The 19,704-nt window shown below is 33.8% G+C and overlaps 2 protein-coding genes across 35 annotated transcripts in view; one reads left to right on the top strand and one right to left on the bottom strand.

The window, feature by feature from the left end:
* LOC105146636 (uncharacterized) overlaps positions 1-19,704 on the top strand; it is a 512,872-nt gene that overhangs the window by 346,638 nt on the left and 146,530 nt on the right. For 19 of the 29 annotated variants that reach the window (XM_087412801.1, XM_087412804.1, XM_087412803.1 and 16 more), the window contains one exon: positions 14,669-14,883. The exons of the other annotated variants lie outside the window; for them this stretch is intronic. In XM_087412801.1, coding sequence (XP_087268927.1) covers positions 14,669-14,883 — 215 coding nt within the window. The remainder of the gene's footprint in view (positions 1-14,668; positions 14,884-19,704) is intronic. 29 annotated transcript variants of the gene reach the window in all.
* Positions 1-19,704, bottom strand: part of LOC105146634 (Dpr-interacting protein alpha) — a 147,258-nt gene that overhangs the window by 78,043 nt on the left and 49,511 nt on the right. For 2 of the 6 annotated variants that reach the window (XM_011057030.2, XM_087412788.1), the window contains exon 1: positions 6,018-6,238. The exons of the other annotated variants lie outside the window; for them this stretch is intronic. The gene's annotated coding sequence lies outside the window, so the exon portion shown is untranslated. Of the gene's footprint in view, positions 1-6,017; positions 6,239-19,704 lie in introns of those variants that run through there. 6 annotated transcript variants of the gene reach the window in all.

Raw genomic sequence — 19,704 nt, 5'->3', positions numbered from 1 at the left:
TGTGAATATAAAAATTTATCGTTATGTTGTCATGCACATTTCGCAGCGAGAATCGATACGAAAAGGTGCCGCATGGACACACACACACACATACACACACACACACACACACACACACACACACACACACACACACACACACACGCACACACACGCGCACGCACGCACGCACGCACGCATGCACGCATGCACGCACGTACAAGCACACGTAATAAAACACACATAAAATTTGCAATTGTTAACTCTGTAAATGTGAAATTTGATAAAATTATGCAAACTTTTTTTAATTTTTCATTTCTAATTGCTGACGACTTTGCTGAAGCAAAGATAAGTTTTGAATCTCAAAATATTTATTTAACAAAAATTTCATATTAAAAATTGTCTTAATATATTTATAAGAACCTATTTGTGTCATGGCAACATAAGAGATAGCATAAATTTGAATTAATTGTAACAAAAAGGATTCCATTTTTACTAATATAAGTTAAGTTATATCATGGATTTTCTTTTCATCCCTTAATATACATGAAAAAAAGTAAGAAATATCAACTATATTATTTGTCATAGGAATTTACATGAAAAGACCAGTTTTGCTGAAGTAAAAATTTAGCTAAAAATTTAGTTGTATATTTCATGTGCAAATAATTTCGTTGAACTATGAAAATAATTATGTAGAACGCTCAAATTGGTTGTTAACGTCAAAACTTTTTGCAGTATTTTTCATTATGCTTAAATTTTCTACATAGTTATTTTGATGGCTCAACAAAATTATTTTCAGATTTATATCTATCTTTTTTAGATACTTTAGCAGTAAATTATATTTTCTATAATTGATTTCATAATTTCGCAGTCATTTCTGAGATAAATTTATTTGAAATGCATATATATGTATTATTAGACATAATATTAATCTAACATCAAACTATGATTGTAATTGGCGCTTCTTTGTATTTAGTTGATGATTCATATTTCCTATATAACTTATTTTTATCAAAAATTGTTAATATAATAAAAGTGTGAATAAAATTAGAAAAGATTTATATGAGCTCTTAGAAGCATTTTATGATTAAAAAGTTGATATTTATTCATATTATTACATATGCCAGGCGGAAATAGGTACTGAAATAATGATATAAATAGTTTAAGATGTAAGCAAAAAAATAATATTTTTTTAATGATTTCTTAAGTCTAATAGTAGATGTAATTTTCATGATTTGATTTAATTTGTATGACTTAAGTGCAATGATAATAATTAAATATAGAATTCACTGTTACAGCGACGTCTGTCTTTCTCCGTCTAATCAGAATTTCCGTTTCGTAATAGTTAATTCAGTTTACGTATGCTAGTGTAAGATATGAAAATCAACTACATAATTCACTGTCAGCACGACAAAATTCTATCTCGCACAATTAAAACTTCCGTTTCGCAACGGCCGGATTCTGTATGGTGTGATGATCCGAAGTCATCATCATAATTATTAAATAAAATCAAAGATTTGATTATTGCATTATTAACAGCATTATTAATAGTTTAATGTGCATCCTCAGCACTTTTAGACGTCTTAAAAACTTATCAAAAATCTTATCAAAAAAATGGATCGCGTTTGATACATCTCTGAATGTCAGCTGTAAAAAAAGAAACAATATAAGGACGGAGGATTGCGTCTTAAATTTGAAAACGAACTCTGAAGCGGAAGAAGGACGCGGTCTGTCGTCGTCCGGAGAAACAATTTCCACGATGAGTGGCGGCGCGCGAGAAAGAATTTCCAAATGAAATGTATTTTCCGCGAGACGATGTCCACGGTGAGGCGAGGACGGCTCTCGAAGCTCTCGGAAAAAATAAGGCTAATTTCGAGGCGTTTATGTACGGAAACGTAGCGGAACGATGAATCGGAAATACTCGACGAGAGTAATCAATTCTCGTCCTGTGAGACGTGAAAGTTTTCTCATCTTTTAACGCTCGCGCGTAGTTATTAGAAACTTTGTAATACAAAGTGAATACATGAGCGCTAATGATCGCTTCGAACAAGCTTTCTGTCGCGTGCGTCATTGAAATGTGTATCTTTGTGTCTTTTTATGACGGATCGAGCTCTCTATTACCGCAACCCAAGTCTACTAAGAGAAGTTGCCGCTGCGTCGCGAAAATGTGTTACTCTCTGACGGTTTCGTCGTGCGAAAGAAACAGAGTCTACCCCAGAAACAATTTCTTGCGACACCGCGCGGGGTTGGTTGGTGGAAATATGAAGAAAACGACCGCAAGCGGAGCATTTTCGTCCAGCAGTTTTAGATATGATTAAAAATGAAGTTGCGCTGTAAGAAAATAAATGCTATCCATTACCGTAATCCTGGAAATGGTGGAGTGTTGTTCTCCTCGCAGATTATATAACCGGGAAGCGTCCTGGCACTATCGCGACCACTTCCATCTACGGAATCAATTAAGCTTGTTGGACCGCGGTAATATCTTTTTCATTTTGAGAAGCCCGGAGAGAATCGCGCTAATATTTATAGTACCTAAAATTAGCAGTAGCACAAATCTAGGTAACCTAGCGGGGAATCTAGGGTTGATTGGCCCGGTTAACTTGACCATAGATTTTTCCAACAAAGTTCGTAGTCAGCTGATAACAATGTATACTGAAGAAACACCATTATGCGCGTTACATGAAGTAGCCGGGTGGAAATAGGTGTAGAAGAACTTAGCTTCTGCCTATCCAAATATTTGCGCATTTCAGTTCCAACGATCATCCCGGCGTATGTGATAAAGAATATCCGTTAAAACATACCGTGCCGTCGCATTTTACAGCAATTACAACAACGATCTCACAAATATGATACAGCCGCGATGTACGTAATTTTCACACCTCGCTATTCCCGCCAGTTTTCTCGTAAATAAACTGCATAAGTGATAAATCGTTCTCCCGAATTTTCAACGTCGAGCGGAAGGTACAGTGAAATTGACCGTAAATCGTAGCATTTTCCGCGCGCCCGATAATTTGCAGTTGATAAAATCACGTGCTCCAAATATGTCCACCAATAATCTGTATCTATTTAATGCGCAATAAAGCATTGAGTAAGCGCGTTAAGCCGTAAGAAAAAGGACGGAATTACGACGGAATAAATCAGAGATTATTCGTGCGGTGCATAATTCGCGTCCGTTGGTTTTATCGTCAATTTGCCATTTTTCGTTCACGCATGTGTGCGTGCTCGCGTGCACGCGTGTGCGGTATACGCGTGTGAAAAGCCATCGCCACGATCGACTCATCGTTAATGTACGCACTTCCGGTGACGAGTTAATCTCTGGTGGATCGATCCACGAATATGCAGCCCATTAAATGTCAAGCGACACAATTGATTCACGAGCGACTGAAAATTGATTTCTCGCCGTCAAAGAAAGTAGTTCATGCACGAGAATATACGAGTTACTTGGAAATTATTTAGATACTTTTAAGGGACATCTCGATCAATTTTCTGACAATGTAATCGCGACAAAAATGCAATAATGAGTTTCCGATTCAAATCTTATTATATTTTACAGATATTCTCTTTAATTTCACAAAGGGAGAGTCATAAATAATTTCGCTCTTTACATTCGTCATTATTTTTTATCTGTGATTTCTACAACTTATCGCTCGGTTGCCAACCCCTTCAATAACCGGAGCTATTCGAAATCGATTGTGGAACACTTGGAACACTTGTGGAATATTCATTCGAGAATATCGCTTCGCTGCTCGCATGTCGGTACAAAGATCGTTGGTAATTGCCCTGGTTTGCTTTCCCAAGCGACATCGGCGATTAAATGTCGCTAATACGAGGAAGCCATCGCGACGAACTTACCGTTCTCTCTACGACATACACCCAGCCTTTGTAGCCGCGGAAATTTATGCAAATCGGATACGATTGTCGGTTCGACAACACGAGAAACGAGAAGACAGATCGGCGGCAATTTGTTATTAACTAAATCCACGATGCACCTGACAGAGGTCAGAATAAATTTGTGTTCTTTTTTCCTTTTTTTTTTCCCTCTACTACAAGTGCACGTGGTCGAGTGCGCCATCGAAAAACCTTTTGCATAAAAAAAAATATCAACGAATCACTGTGGTGTGCGTATGTCTCAATTAAAAAAGGTAACAGCAAACGCTCTGCTCAAGCGACAATCCAATTATTTCTGCCATTTTATCATCTGTATCTATGATTAACAGGAAGCACGTGACTCTCTGCGCGGGCCGATTTTTGAAGAATCGCGAGGCGATTCGAATGTTACAAAGTGACGACGATTATAAACGAGAATTCTACATTTTATAATCGTTATAGTATTTTTCATCGTAAAAGATTCCTACAAGATCGGGAAGTCGCAAGTTTGAAAGCGACTTCTGGGAGCGAAATGAATAACAGGGGAAAAATACGTACGTACAAAGTTGTCGCGTTTCGATCCCGCGGAAACTTTTCAATGATGCTCAGCGCCCGAAAATCGAAGCTTTCATTAAAAAGTTACGGGAGCTAGCTGGATACCGTGCTCGCGCGGACGAAATTAATTTGTTTCTTGCCGCAATGCGAGCGATATTAAGGGAACTAGCGCGAATCGAAGTCATTTCGCCGTTGCGAGACGCCGATTAATAAAAAGCGCTTGCAGATCTCATATCGACGAATCGATAACCGCATTTTATTTGCATTAATCATTATGACGTAATGTACGTCTCTGGTCGTAAATTAAGTATATCAGGCCAGGTGAATGCTGTTACCAACTACGGTAAATGCCTTTTTGCCGAATATATCGAGGATTTCAATCAAAAGTTGTAATTTTAGAATAACTGTTTCCTTTCTCTTTGAAACAAACGTCGTTATAATCGATGGAACTTAAAATATTCAGACTTAATACATTAATCTTCTGGCAAAGCTTTGACCCTCGACACTGTTCGAAGATACAAAATGTGTCATTTATAAAAAAAGAAAAAACGGATTCCTGCTTGAAATAAGAACAAACAGCACTTCAAGCAATGCTAATTTATAAATAAAAAATGGACATATCTCTTAAAGGACTTCTGCAAATCTATTTTATATGAATTCTATTCGTATAAAACAGAGTTTTAAACAGAAATGTTCGTCAGTGTTATCGATCTCGAATAAAATTTCTGAATTCGTTATGACAATTCCGAAGAATTTTAACGCGAATATGCAAATGTATCAACATGTGTTCACTTTAAAAGTAACTTCTTGTTGCAAGGGCAAACCTCGATGTAACTGACTAGAATTAAAATTCGCTAACTCGCAACCTGCTGATCCTAAAGGGCTGCACCGTGAAGCGAAATTCTTCACGCCCTTCGCATGAAAAGTGCCTTTCTCACAGGAGATCAAACATCACCGCAACTGATCTGAATGAGAATTCGTGAAGACGCTAACCTTTTAAAACTTCTGTACGTCTTTCATGAACTGTTCAAAGACGAGTAAAAAGCAAATTTATTTTCTTTGCGTGAAAGTAAATGTTTCTGCAAATATATATATATAGAACTGGATTAAAATTTACTAATCTGTAACAGAAATAATTGAAGAGCTGCTTTAAAAGTGTTTTTCATGCATGCATTATAAGTGGGATTTAAAATTTCCGTATATGCAACACTAATTCCGAAGAATTATTCGACATAAGAAAATGTGAAATTTAGTTCACTGAATATGAATGAAATACGAAATTTAGTTCACTGAAATTAAAATTACAAAGTGAAAAGTTATACGTTAAATTTATCATTTTGTATTATAAAATGAAAAATAACAAAATTTTTTGTAATAAAATGTATCTTATTAAAAATTAAAAATATAGAAATTTTAAAATAAGCACACATAGTAATAAAATTCACAAGTCTCAAAATATTCGCTTAAAGAAAAAATTGTACAGATTTTTGTTATAATTTTCACGTCACAGTTGTAAGATCCGCAAGGCTGTTAATTTTTGGAAAACCCAAAGTCCGTGAAATTTAATTTTCTTGCGAATTTGTCCGCGATCGATTTGAATGAAAAGATTCGCAAACCTTCAGCGGTAATCCTGGAAGAGTTTCACACATCTTGCGGACGATTCAATGATGCTGCTGGAGCGATGCATCCGAGGAACATTAATGATGACATCGCCTGTTCCCTTATTCTCATTCACCCTTTGTCGGGGATGCACGTGATTCAGCGGATCGAACGCGAGTACCGAACGCGACCGCACGGACTGAGGAACGCCGGTAAACTGATCGGGATCCTGATGGTCCTCCTCTGCGGAGGAGACCTCCGGGTACAGGACGAGGCGCGCAAGCTCGCCGCGAACGCGAGCACGAGCGGGAGATCGCGGGAAAGCGTGTTTGGAGAAAGCAAGAGAGAAGAAGCCAGAGAAGGCCGGGCCTGATTTAATCGTAAAAGGTAGCAGGACACTAAGGTGCGGGGGTGCGTCGCTTCAAAGGATAAAAAGCTCTGGTAATTTGCACCGGCCCGCAAGCCAGAACGAACGGAGAAGGCAACTCGCGTTTCTACAAGACAGCCTAAAAAGCTTACTCGAATGCGCGATATTGAGAGACAGTCGATGAAGCGTGACATCGACGTCAATATGTAATAGTGACTTTTTAAATTTATTTAAAAAAGTGTGTATAGACACGCATATATATGTAATCTTTAATAAATTGAAAGTTAATTTATCAAAATTAATTTACGTCAAAGTTAATTTAAAGGAATTCGGGTAGTTTCTGCACTTTGGATTTTCCAAAAAATTAATACAACAGCCTTGTAGATCTTATAACTGTGATGTGAAAAATTATAAGAAAAATTTGTATACTTTTTTTTAATTTGAAACGAAAAATTTGAAACTGCGAATGTTACTACTTTGTATAATAAAGTTAATTTATGTCAAATTTTGTTTACATAAAAATTGTTAAATTAAAATTGTTCAATTAATTTTAAATCAAATTTTTAAACCAATTTAAAAAGTAAAAATCTGTATTGATTTAGATTTAAATTTAGTGGTTTCAAAATTAATTTTTAGTGAAAACTGTCAGAGTTTACATTCATATTAACTTACTGAGAATTTTATTCGTGTCGTTCAAGAGTTACATATCGAGATCATTGATAGACATTTAACCATTGATAGATATTAGATATTGACATTTAACCATTGATAGATATTAGAGTCAATATTAATATCCAGATCGAAATATTACTAATACTATACTTTGTACCAAAAAATGGTATGAATAGCTCTATAATATCGTTAGCATTTCAAACCGAAGCTTTTGGATCAGAACGCATTATCGACTTTGTATTTCGCCCTTGGCCGTTCGTGCCATGTCGCTGTTATCGAGATCTTTTGAGGTTCCAAAAAAGTTTGTACGTCGTTTTGTTGATCGATGAGCGCGGCTTTTATATTCGAAGGCAAAAGACGCGACGTTGATATTAACTTCACGAAGAACTTTTTAATTTTTGTTCGATTGATATCGCTATGCTTTCGTACAGTTTGTTGAAAGGTGAATAAAAGATAAAATGAGTAATGATGCCATGGTAAATGCAACAATGAAAATATCTTGCCTACAAAGGCCTAAAAATCCTAACAAAATTTAAAAACTGCAAAGTATAATCAAAAATATTTAAATACGTAACAGATATTTAAAAGATTCGAAAAATTAGGATATCTTTCACATAGCTTGTGTTATTTGTTACACACACACGTAATGTTATTCGAAAGCGTTTTATAAAAGCGTGTCCATTTTTATCATAATTTAATTCAAAATTCTTATATACTGACTTAGGGATTCGTTGTTTAAAGATTAAGAGACAAGAGAAAACTTTTCCAGTTAAAAAGTCAGCAACGACGAAAAGTTTCGGAAGCTTTTCGCCCTATGACAATTGAAGAATTACTTTAGTGTTATGCTGCTATATAGTATATCTTCGCGAGAAACGATTTAACTTTATAACGATTATCCATATGGCATGAGTTTCTTCATGCAATAGCTCATTTATAGTTTGCAGATATATTCATATTTATATTCATATCAAACGTTTATAGGATTTTTATATGTATAGTATGTTAGATAAAAAATGTCTAACCATTATTCCAATAACTTTATCATGAACAAATAACAAATATTAATTTATTACTTGCTCATAAAGTTATTGGAATAATGTCTAAACATTTTCCGATATATATCAAGCCAATATTTGAAGTTAAAACTTGTAACCCTAATTTTTAATATTAAGACTCGAATTTTATATTTCGCTCCTATTTCTGCCACGATAAAATTTATTTAGTAGCAAATAAGCTTTTATTGTTCTAATATCGAATTTTAATTTGCATCTACAAAACACAAATAAAAGTACACATATAGAAATATACTCATATGTATGTAAATCTTTTTTTAGATTCCGTTTCTAAACAATTTCATGATTCTTTTTAATGAAATGTAATGAAATATTGACGAATCGATTTCAAAGAATCTAGATCTATCATTAATACATACATACAATCAACAGGAATAGCAGAATATAAAAAATGTTACTGCAAGATTGCGATATCAAATTGTTATTTTTAAAACAGTTAATTCAATATTTTATTGGCACGAAGTGCCACATACATTCTCATATGTTCTCGATTTTCTCATTGATTTTACGATTTAACTTTATTTAACTTTATTTAATAATTTAAATATTCAATCAATAGCAGCACCGCATGCGTCATCAACAGCATTGTACATATTCTTTGTTTATTTGATCAAGACAATAGCCCATGACCAATCTAAGAAACAAACTGGATCGCGAGGAACAAAAGTAGATGCGGAGTGCAACGAGCGAAGGTCTCCAGTACGATAATTGAATCGACCTTTATCGACGTGATGCTGAGAGCATTGTTCTCCAGTATCTTCTATTGGATAGTGAGATTTGGTGCGTTTCCATGATTACCGTCACGGTAGAGTGAAGGTATCAAAGGCATCCTTGTTCGAAGATGCAACGGCGTTATATTTCCTTCTGAGCATTGCACGCACATTTACGATGCTCGTTGAATTTATGACTACTTTACAACAAGCCTCGCAGAGTACGTCGGTTCCGACGGGAAATCGCTATTCTCTGATTTTATTTGAGTCATGGCTGATGAACGAGATAGCGTATCTTGGTACTTGTTAGAAACACGTGAAGACAATGAATATTACTGCTACACGAAGGGCATTATTTGTCAAGACGTATAGATGTGTCGCACTGAGCGAAATAAGTTTGTTACAGGATCAAAAAAGAAGGATAACAATGTGATAGTTTGATAGAAAAACGGATCAATCAGTTACTATTGTAATTAATTTCTTACTATTCTTTAATTTAATAAATAATACGCGATTTACGACTTAAATCAAAATAATCAGTACTGCTAGCAAATAAAAGTCCACAAAAAAATAGGTTTTACATAAATTGCTTTTATTATTAATAATTGATTGAAATAGCAAATTGTTGTGATTGCATCAATCACAACAAATTAAAGCAATATAATTTGTTTTACAAACGCATCTACAAATCATTCGTTAAAGGTACTGCACTGAAAAAAGAAGTGTTTAATTTTAAGATATTAAAATGTTTTATTCTTGTCTCCATTTTTGAAACACTTAAAGATGTTTAATTTTAAATTTTTTCAATAGATAAAACACAATCACTACGTGTTTGGATTTAAAACAATGTACGTTTTAAATCCAAATACGTAGTGTTTTGTCTATTGAAAAAGTTTAAAATTAAAACATCTTTAAGTATTCAAAACATAGGGACGAGAATAAAACACATTACTTTTTACAGCGTGATGACTTGTTAAATTAACAAATTTTTTTCTCTCAGTACGAGTATTGCATTAAAAGTGATGACACAATATTCTGTACATGAATGTAACGTGAAAAAATCATGAAACACGCATGCTGAGAAATATAATCTAAATAACACACATCCCCTACAAAGCGTTAAAAAAGCGTTTAAAAAAAGTGTAAGCGCTTTTTTAGCGCTTTGCAGGCGCTGCCATTTGAAAGTAAAAAAATCTAATAATTAGAAATATGTAGATCAATAGATGTATACACCGTCGCCCCCATTTTCTTTTTGTAAGATCGAAATTAACTCTACTATTATTTAAGGGCGTTTGACAGGTTAACATACGTAATTTATTAAAAAAAAAAAGCGTGAACTCGCTTTGCTGGTGAAAATCGCTTTCCCTTGGCTCGTGGGATCGAGTATGGATCGAGCGACGGGTTAAGTGAAAAATGAGTTCGTGGTAGTAGAATAAGAAGAGGGAGGGAGATTAAATGAAAAATGAAATAAAGCTAAATTGGCTCGTCCCAAAAATCCAAGGATGTGCAAAGAAACAAGAAGACGACTCGTCTCAAAGAGCCATGCGCCTTGACAGTCCGGAATAAGTTTCAGACACGGATGTGTATCTCGTGCGTGTTCTTCTTTCGAGCAACTCCAATTATCCAAAAAGTCATAATCGCATTAACGTACAGCTAAGAGCTATGTCGTTTGCTGTTTGAGAATTAATAGATAGTCACGCTTTTAAGGATGTATCCCCTTCGAAAGAAACAAGAGTAAAAGGCAAATCTTACTTCTTAAGGAATTTTATAAAGAAACAGCTCTCTGCGTTCGTGAAGAGCTCCATAATTATTAAGGAGCTTACGAAAACCGGAAAAGTCGCTACTGAGATACCTTGATTTTCTCTAACGATTATCTTTAAAACGCGAAAAGTATTTTATTCTAAAAAATATCTGCAAGCATTGGTCTACATTCATCGCGCTAATGCAGTGAATTTGATTATTACCAAAATATTACGTTTGTATTTTATTTCACACAATCAATTCTCTGCATTCCAAAAATGGACATCTAAATTTGTCTTCGGTAGAATGTGATTTTTTATTTTTAACTTGTTTACTTGTATATTAAATCCCTTTAATCTCCGGGGAATGTATAAATACATTCGCCATTGGAAAAGATTAAATAGCTTTCAATTTTACTTGGCAATATTTTGCCAGAGACTTTGGAAAATTACAACTTTGCGGTAATAATTACGAAATAACGGCAAATTATGATTGCGTTGCAATCATAAATTTCTAATAAACCATACGAATTTTGGTATTAATAATCTCTCTCAAGCACGATGATGGTCGAATCGGTCGATTATTTCGGTATTTTGTAATTAATAAATAATAGTGTTTTATAATCATACGTTTTATCTATTATGGGAAGCGATGTCTCTGCAAATCTCTATTGGTATGCATATACTATTATTATAAAATATGCTTTGGCGTATTATCGTATCTATGCGAACGATTTAAGTTATTACGTGCGATGCCTGACATTTTCTGATGCTCTGGAATTCTTTATTATATACACAGCAATAGGCTGCAAGGAGATAGAAATAAAATATATTAAGTTCGAAATATGAGATGCGCAAGAAATAAATCAAATCAAGATGTAAACATTATCATTTTAGTTTAATAATAAAAGACTATTCAAGGAAGAAAAATAATAATTATTCTGTAATTCCTATTCACTTGTTACAGCTGCGAATTAAGGTGCATATTATATTATTGTACACTACCGTTAGGTGTATACAATCATTATTATATGTGGGTGTATAATAAAGCGTATATATACATATAAATATGACTGGATGCATTATTACTGTTGGTTAAAATCATTTATGTGCTTTATAAACATATATCAATTAATATTCCTGAATAATGAATTTTCAAAGTTACAAAGCTGTAAAGACTTTTATTTGAAAAGAAGTTGATTAATTTAGATTTTTGTCATTATCCGTTTAATTCATCAATCTTTGATGATCTGTCACTAAATCAATTTATACTTTTTAAAAATGAATCATTATTATTATTGATATCAGTGTTATTTATGTTCAGCGAATATTTACTATTTTTCAGTAATAATTTACTGATTTACTTTTAGAGATTACAATTTTCTGCAGATTCAATCTAGAAACTATAACTTCTAAAAATGAGTCAGTGTATTATTACTGAAAAAAACAGTAAATATTTGCTGATGATTATAGTTATAAGTATAGCACTGACGTCAGTAATAATACACTGATTATTTTTAGAGCGTACAAGGTGCTGCAAGAATAGCGTTCCATAACATATTTGTATAGAAGATATTTAAATGAATAATTTTTACTTTGATCATTTTATAAATCAAAACTTATTATACATATATTTTTATTTTTATAGATTTTTATTAGGAGACAGAATGTTTTATTTAGACATTTAATAAATAATCGTAAATTCTAAACTTATCGTAATTTAATATTGTATTATTCTAGATACAAAAATTCAGATATAAATGTCAGAGTTGTTCTTTACACTGACACTATCTTTTGTCATTAAAACTAATACTTTGTATATTACAAAGTTTTCTTTTTGGTATACGTCTAACAATAAGCGAAACACCCTGTACTTAGACAATTTTTTATACTTATGAGGGGGATAAAAGACATAATTGCAGAAAAAAATTTTTTTTTATCAATTTAAAATTCACTTTTTTGATAAAAATTTGAATCTAACTTAATTTTTTCATAATTTTTTAATTTTTTGTACCCAATATTTTTTTGCAGAAGAGAGGAGAGGGAGAGAGAGCCATGAATTGAGATTCTGTTGAAGTTTGCATAAAATTAAATGCGGGATAAAATTTTGTTGAAGTTTAATTCGCGGAAATCCTTTGTCCAAAAGTTTATCCAAGCATTTTAGAGCATTGCAATGTCAGAATATACTGAAACTTTACTACTTATTTAGGATACCGTGACGTATTGTTTTTTCCTGCAATGTTTTAGATTATAAAAAGCAAAAAAGGATTATAATAAAGATATTAAATTACAAGATACAAATATTGTTATCATCTAGTTAAAGAATAACTATCTTTGAGAACTTATGGACGAAAATTATCTTACGGTAAGAGAAATCCTTGTCAATCAATCTTGCAAAGCTACAGTGAGAATTACTTTCTGATGAATGGTTTGCATGTCATTAGACGAGTTAGATACTGGTGGCAACCTAATTAACTTGTCTCGATACTGCGGCATGTTTCGTTCGCCGCTATTGTTTCGTGTGTGTAATTATCCGAATGCGCAGCGCTTGTTCTGTGTATCGTCGGATCGCGAATTAATTCTGGAATATTGTTAAAGGGAGAGATGCAAGAATAAAATATGATCCAACGATCACATTGATACTTTTCAATCTATTTCTATAACTGTTGATCTACGCTTTCGTATTTACGTGTGAATGAAGATATTATATTTTGTTCTTTTTTTCCTTTCTTGATAGATTATTAGGAACATCACATCGTATTACATCATAGTAGTATAGGAGGTAGCATAACTTACAATCTCGCAGTAATACGTAAGAAATACGGTGACGCATAATTTTACATATTTACACAATATGTTTTCATCAGTACAGATTGAAATAAATAAGAAGGCAAAGAGAACAAAAAATTGTAAAAATTTGTAGAATACAATTTCTTTTTCTTATTTATTTACAATTTTTTTCTAAACGCATCTTTTTACTGGCGATGTAAATTGAGGGCAATAACGTAAACAAATGCGATTAACAATCCACAAATGTAAATGTCGCTTTTTATAACGTCGATATTTTGTCTTTCGATTCCGAGCGACGCAGCGGTATGAAATAGAATTGGCAGTAAATTAAATTATCATCCTCCTGATACTGGGTCGCTGTAGATAATAATGGCCACGGATAAATTACGAAGCTACGATCGCGGCACTGGATTATGTGATTATGCAAAACGTACCGCGCGATATCGGAAAATACGCGACGAAATTCTCCATATGCTTCTTCTTCGCGTCAGAAATATTTTACTAGCAATTTTGTTCGGACGTATATTATTTATTGCTACATTTACATACCCCTTGAATCTACATAAATTAGTTTCATCATTTACTGTCAAGTGAACTTTACTGTATTGCCACTTCAATTCAAGGTTTAGTGAACTAGGTTTTTAAAACTTTATCAACTGTACTTAAATTCAATATATTTAATTTTTTTAAATTGAGATTTAAATTAATACAATTAATTAAAAATTTATATAATTATTTGTAGAATAAAACTTTCGACACAATTAAAAAATATTTCAATATTAGGCTGGAATATAAGAAATATTTGTTTAAATAAAATTTTAATGTTTTTACGAAACATCAGCAAAGAACAAGTTTTAACACACAAGCGCGAGAAAATAAGATCATGGAAGAATAAATCGCTTGAAAATAGTGGATTGTCTGTAGATAGATTCGTTAATATTTTCCATCCATCCTCTCACCATGGCATTGTTCAATGCGAAAAAATGCACTACGATAAATTAATCGTCAGTAGACCGCGGTGTGAAAAAAGGTGGATAGAACGGAAACCGTAGAAACCGCGCGCGCGATGCGGTCGATTTGACACACCTCGAGACGAAACTTCATTTGTTCTCATTCGAGTTCGCGCGTAGCGATACGTATGTAGCACAATGCTTCAAAACTGCGGACTATAGCAATTACTGGCAGCAAGAGCGCGTCTATTCAGCCTCGTCGCAACGAGTTAAGCGACACCGACCTCGCTGTGTAAAGTTTCTTTGATGTTACCCCGAAATAACTTTTGCACATGTACATACATGTCTATTCTATGTGTGCTTGTAGATTCGGATCTGCGAGGGTGGATATACGCTGTCCGCGCGCCCACGGAAATTCGCAAAGCACGACCGCGAGAGGCAAATGGGAAAGCCCTAAGAAAAATGCATCGACGAGATCGGAAACGAAGAGACTTGTCTCTCGCTTGTTCTGCAACGTATTTGGCCTCGGTTCTTGATGCGAATTCAATACCATCAGAACAAGAACAACCATTGCCATTCTGTGTGAGTAGCTGCGAGAAAAAAGAAAACATTGTGGCAAAGACAGATGAATGAGATTGAAGGATAAATCGGATTAAAGCTACAAACTCTCGTGCAATTCAAAAGAAGTGTAGCGATTAGACGTTAAAATAATTCTTTGCAACTAGGAGAATATATTATTCTGAGATAAAGTTTCACATGAAGGATGAATCAAGTTTTATCCTATAAAAATATGCTGAGAGAGTGAATTTTCGGTGTAAAACTTGATTCCCTGAACCTTCATGAGCTTATCATGTAAGAAATTCTTCCTTTTATCTCATAGTTTTGTAGGATATTGGTTGTTCTCGCGTACCAGAGTATCGAATTAATCTCTGGCCTTTGAATTTATTCTTGTATAATATTACGAAGTTACGTCTCGCGCGTTTGACTTTTATATAATTTTGCTACAAAAGCGTAGCTACAAACTGAGAAAATTAATACCACTACTTCGCGCATGCTCCTTCCTTAACGTGACAAGATTTTAATTAGTTTATATAACAATGGGATATTAAATTGTCGCGCAGGTAAATGTGGATTCTCGAGACAGATAATTAAGCTTTTTTTATTTATACACAAAGAAGTGTAATACACTTCCTAAAAACTGCAAAATTTAGCGTTGTGATGTACAAACTTTTAATTAACAACGTTTTAAAATATTTTATAAAATTTATTTTTTTCAAATAGATTTTTTTTCTATAATGTCATCTCTCCGTTAAAATTTTCGATATGCGGTTTTCGCGATTGAGATAAAATGTTCCGTGCAATTAATATATGTGATGACTTATAATATAATACTGTAAAGTACGCGTGCAACAATAATTCTCTTGCTGCGTGTGAAATGATATTATCTTAATAAGCGAATAGCGTCTATGGAAATAAAGTGACAAAAATGCAGATATTAAATTATGAACGAAAATATGTATAGTATGCGCCTCATTATTCTCGTCGTCGAACGTGGTATTAAAACGAGGAAGGTTGCCGAATATGCATAAAAAAAAAGTTTCTCTTCGCTAAGGAACGAGAATCGTCCTCGCGCTATCAGTAATTGTTAATTTTTCTTCCGTTGATAAAATTAAATCTTGATCAAACTGATTAGCTTATGTCACGACGAGGAGTTACGGCTGTTTGCACTGTCGAATGACACGCGTTTTGTGGACGCTGGTGATTTCATGGAGCGCGCAGCTGACACGTGGTCCACGTGGCGACGCTCGCCGGTATTTACGGAGGAACGTTTTTTTCAATGTATTTTACGACACTTTGGACGGGTAAACGGGCGGACGCGGCAAATGACGAAAAATGACAATAATTCGGCGCGGCTGCGTCGCCGTGCAGTTGCACTGACGCGCGACGGTGCGAAAACCGTTGGCAACGGTTCGCGTTTCCTCTCGCGGAGGTGGCGGAAAAAAGCGAGGAAAAAAATCACGAGATAGACACGTGTGAAATCGAAGGAAAAGTGTTACCACCCCCCGGACGATTCGCGTGATGGAAACGTGTTTCGAAAGCTTTGTTTCGTTGCTAGCCGCGAAATCGAGTTTCATTCGAGTGCTCGTTTCTATATCTTTTTTGTTGTATATAATAACGAAATAGATTAAAGTTTTATGTAGTTAGAGAGAAAAAGTAAAATCACAGACATTCGATAGATTCCTACGAAATAAAAAACAATAATGATGATACAAAATAAACAAGCATCGTTATTTTTGCCCTTATTTACGATATTCTGATATAATAAATAAGAATATTGTGGCAAGTTTTTTCCAGTTAATATCTCATCGATAATACTTGACATCGATAATTATTGATTATCAAATTGATTTTCTCATGAAAAACTGCACTCAATGAGAAATTACGATTCTATTAAGAGAAAAGGTAGTAGAGATTTACACACACCGACGTCAATCTTGCTTAGGCAGCTATTAGTCAGACATGCTTCATTAGCGGGAATAATTAATGACGCCGTCACCTCGGTGCAAGGATAATAAAGCGTCTCAAACTTTCTTTGATGTGCATGTATAATCCAGGTAGGAGAAGAAAAAAACATCGTTAATGCTCAGCTGTGCCGCGATAGTCTATCCTATCTTATCATTGCTCAGACTTTGACAGAAACGGAGAAAATTTACTTAGTCGTACTTATTGATTAACCATCATAAACGAAGTTGCCCATTAATTACTATACTCGTTTTCCTGGATACATTATATGTGAATGTATTTACGAAAACTTAGTGCTTCACTCTCTTTAGTCTTCTGAACGTTGATTTATATATATATATACGTTGTGATCGACTTTCATTACGTTTCGAGCGAGCCATCAGCATCGTTAACAGTCATATATTTCATGTAGGTTTAATAATTCTGGCTTTACTTTGTATTTTACTATTAGTTTTAAAAAATTCACATTGGAATTATATTACACAGTAAATCGGACAGTTTGATGAATACGTTGCTGTAAAAATTATGTATGGTTCGTTCAACTCAATAATTCATGTAAATGTGCAATATTCAGTTATCACGTATATTTTTTAAAAAGAATTTTTATTTGTTTTTATGATTGTTATGCAATAAATCGAGAAATTTGATGAACAAGTCGTTAACAAGTCGAGAGATGTAATAGTCGCGATTGACCAGCTTATTCATGCGAACAAAGATTAACCAAGTTTTGTAAAAGTTTTGTGAGACTACTTTGTGAAAGTTTTAATATATTAGAAGGAGTTTAGGATATTTTATATTCAGAGAATTTTTTATACCCATGAGGATCTAAAACAAGGATCAAAACGCGCATACAAATTTTTTTAATAAAATTGATTTAATGTACACTTGAACAATTTGTGTTAGCTTTGCTAGGCATTATTCTTTCATTCAGACTCGTTTAATTGTGCTCGTGGATTAAAGAGCCCTCCCTTTTTTCGGGAGTCAGGGTCGACTTAAATCCTCTACATAGAAGTCGTAGAGTCCACGATCGTGGAGTCTTAAGTCGTAGGGAATCAACTAATTACAATCAAATATAAAGAGAATACTCGATTAGAATTGGTCAGTTTCCTACGACTTAAGACTCTACGACCGTCTACGACTTCTATGTAGAGGACCCTTTACTGTACGCCGGAAAGTCTCTCTTTTCATCCGTTCTTTTCGTCCGACATCAATGAAGTTTGTATCTGGCGCACGTGGCGCGTGTGTATCCAGGTTGAGTTAGTGACGGGCGGGCTGTCGCCAGTATGTGCCAGCTGTTTCACTACTAGCCATCCTTCCTACACCTTCCTTCACGACGCCGCGCCGTCTTCGGTTCTCGGTCACCACCACCGACGCTACTACCTCCGGCTGGTCTGAGCTTTAACAATCTTGTGTGACGCTGAGGAACCTTTGCTCGTGCGCGGCAGCTGTGACGTCGTTCGGCATATCATCGAAATATTATCTTGGTAAATTTTCAGTTACAAAGCTCTGCCTCCCTTCTCGTGCCATGTTTCTTCATCATTCCATTCTTTGATTTTTGATTGAGAATAGTGTGATATATTTTACAAAAAAAAAAAAAGAAAATTTTTGAAGAAAACATAATCTTCCTATGCAATAAAATTTAGATTTTTTTTTAAGAGAAAAAGAGAGATTCAAATCGTTTTCATTCTGCTGATTCTTTTAATCATTCCTGCAAAGTCGTATCAATACTTTACTTTGGTAAGTAATATTTAATTGTAAAATACTCAGAAAGTTAAAGCATAAGCATGGTTAAAGAGTTTAATAGTTCATACGAGTGATGTACAACCTGCAGGTTGTATGCCTGCGGCTTACTTGTGAATTTTTAGCCCGCCGACTCATAATTGAAAATATAAAAATGCATGATAAAATCATATTTTCTATTTTATGCAAACGAAATATACATTATATGACTGGAAAGACTGTTATGTTTCTAAAAATGAACCTCTGAAAATTAGTAAAAAAATTTGTGCATCACTAGTTTATACGATCCATTTTAATATTTCATATTCAAATTGAACTTTAAATGTCGGTACTGTCTACTTTAAATATTAGAATTAAAAATACTAATAAACGGCATTGACATTAGACAAAACATTTCATGTACTAATAGCATATATTTAAGATAAAATAGCGTTTTATCTTAAATAAATTTTTTAATATAATAGTATTTTAATTTAAAGTTTAATTTAGAACATATTTATATATTATTTATTATACGTTGAAAATTAACAAAAATTATGAAAAGAAATTCGTCTGTGAACAAACTTTTGTTGAGTAAAATTTAATTAAATTTAATGCAAGGTCTGAGACACTCAATATGTTTTCATAACTTTCGTATGAATTTTTGTAATATGCATTATGCTTTCATATAACGATAGATATTTTCCGATGAAAAGTTTTATTGTTCTATTCTCTTTCATTGTAAAACTTTAAAAATAAACGTCAAAAGTCCAAAAATCTTGACGTTTTGCTTGTAACAATATATCAATTAAGTATTATAATACTTATTATATATTTGAGTTATCAAAACTGAATTTATTATTCATTACTAGACTTACATCAGAATACGGCAAAAATTGATTATTCCAAATAAGTTCGTCCAATTTTTTTTGAAACATACGATGTTCGTGAAGTATCGTGTCTTATTTTGTAGATGCGACAGGATCGAAGAAATAATACCTAATGATCATAATTAAACAGTTCCTTTGAAAGTAGCAACGCATAATTATAACGGCCAATATTACACAACCTGGACGATATAAAAACTTCACTTCTTTTACCCGTACTCTCACCCCTTACGGGTACAACTTTTCCCTTTAAATTTTATCTTTATTACACGGT

The sequence above is a fragment of the Acromyrmex echinatior genome, chromosome 13 (assembly GCF_024713525.1).
Source record: "Acromyrmex echinatior isolate Ae372 chromosome 13, ASM2471352v2, whole genome shotgun sequence".
Lineage (NCBI taxonomy): Eukaryota > Metazoa > Arthropoda > Insecta > Hymenoptera > Formicidae > Acromyrmex > Acromyrmex echinatior.
Note: the sequence above shows the minus strand (reverse complement) of the source record. Positions and strands in the feature narration are given on the sequence as shown.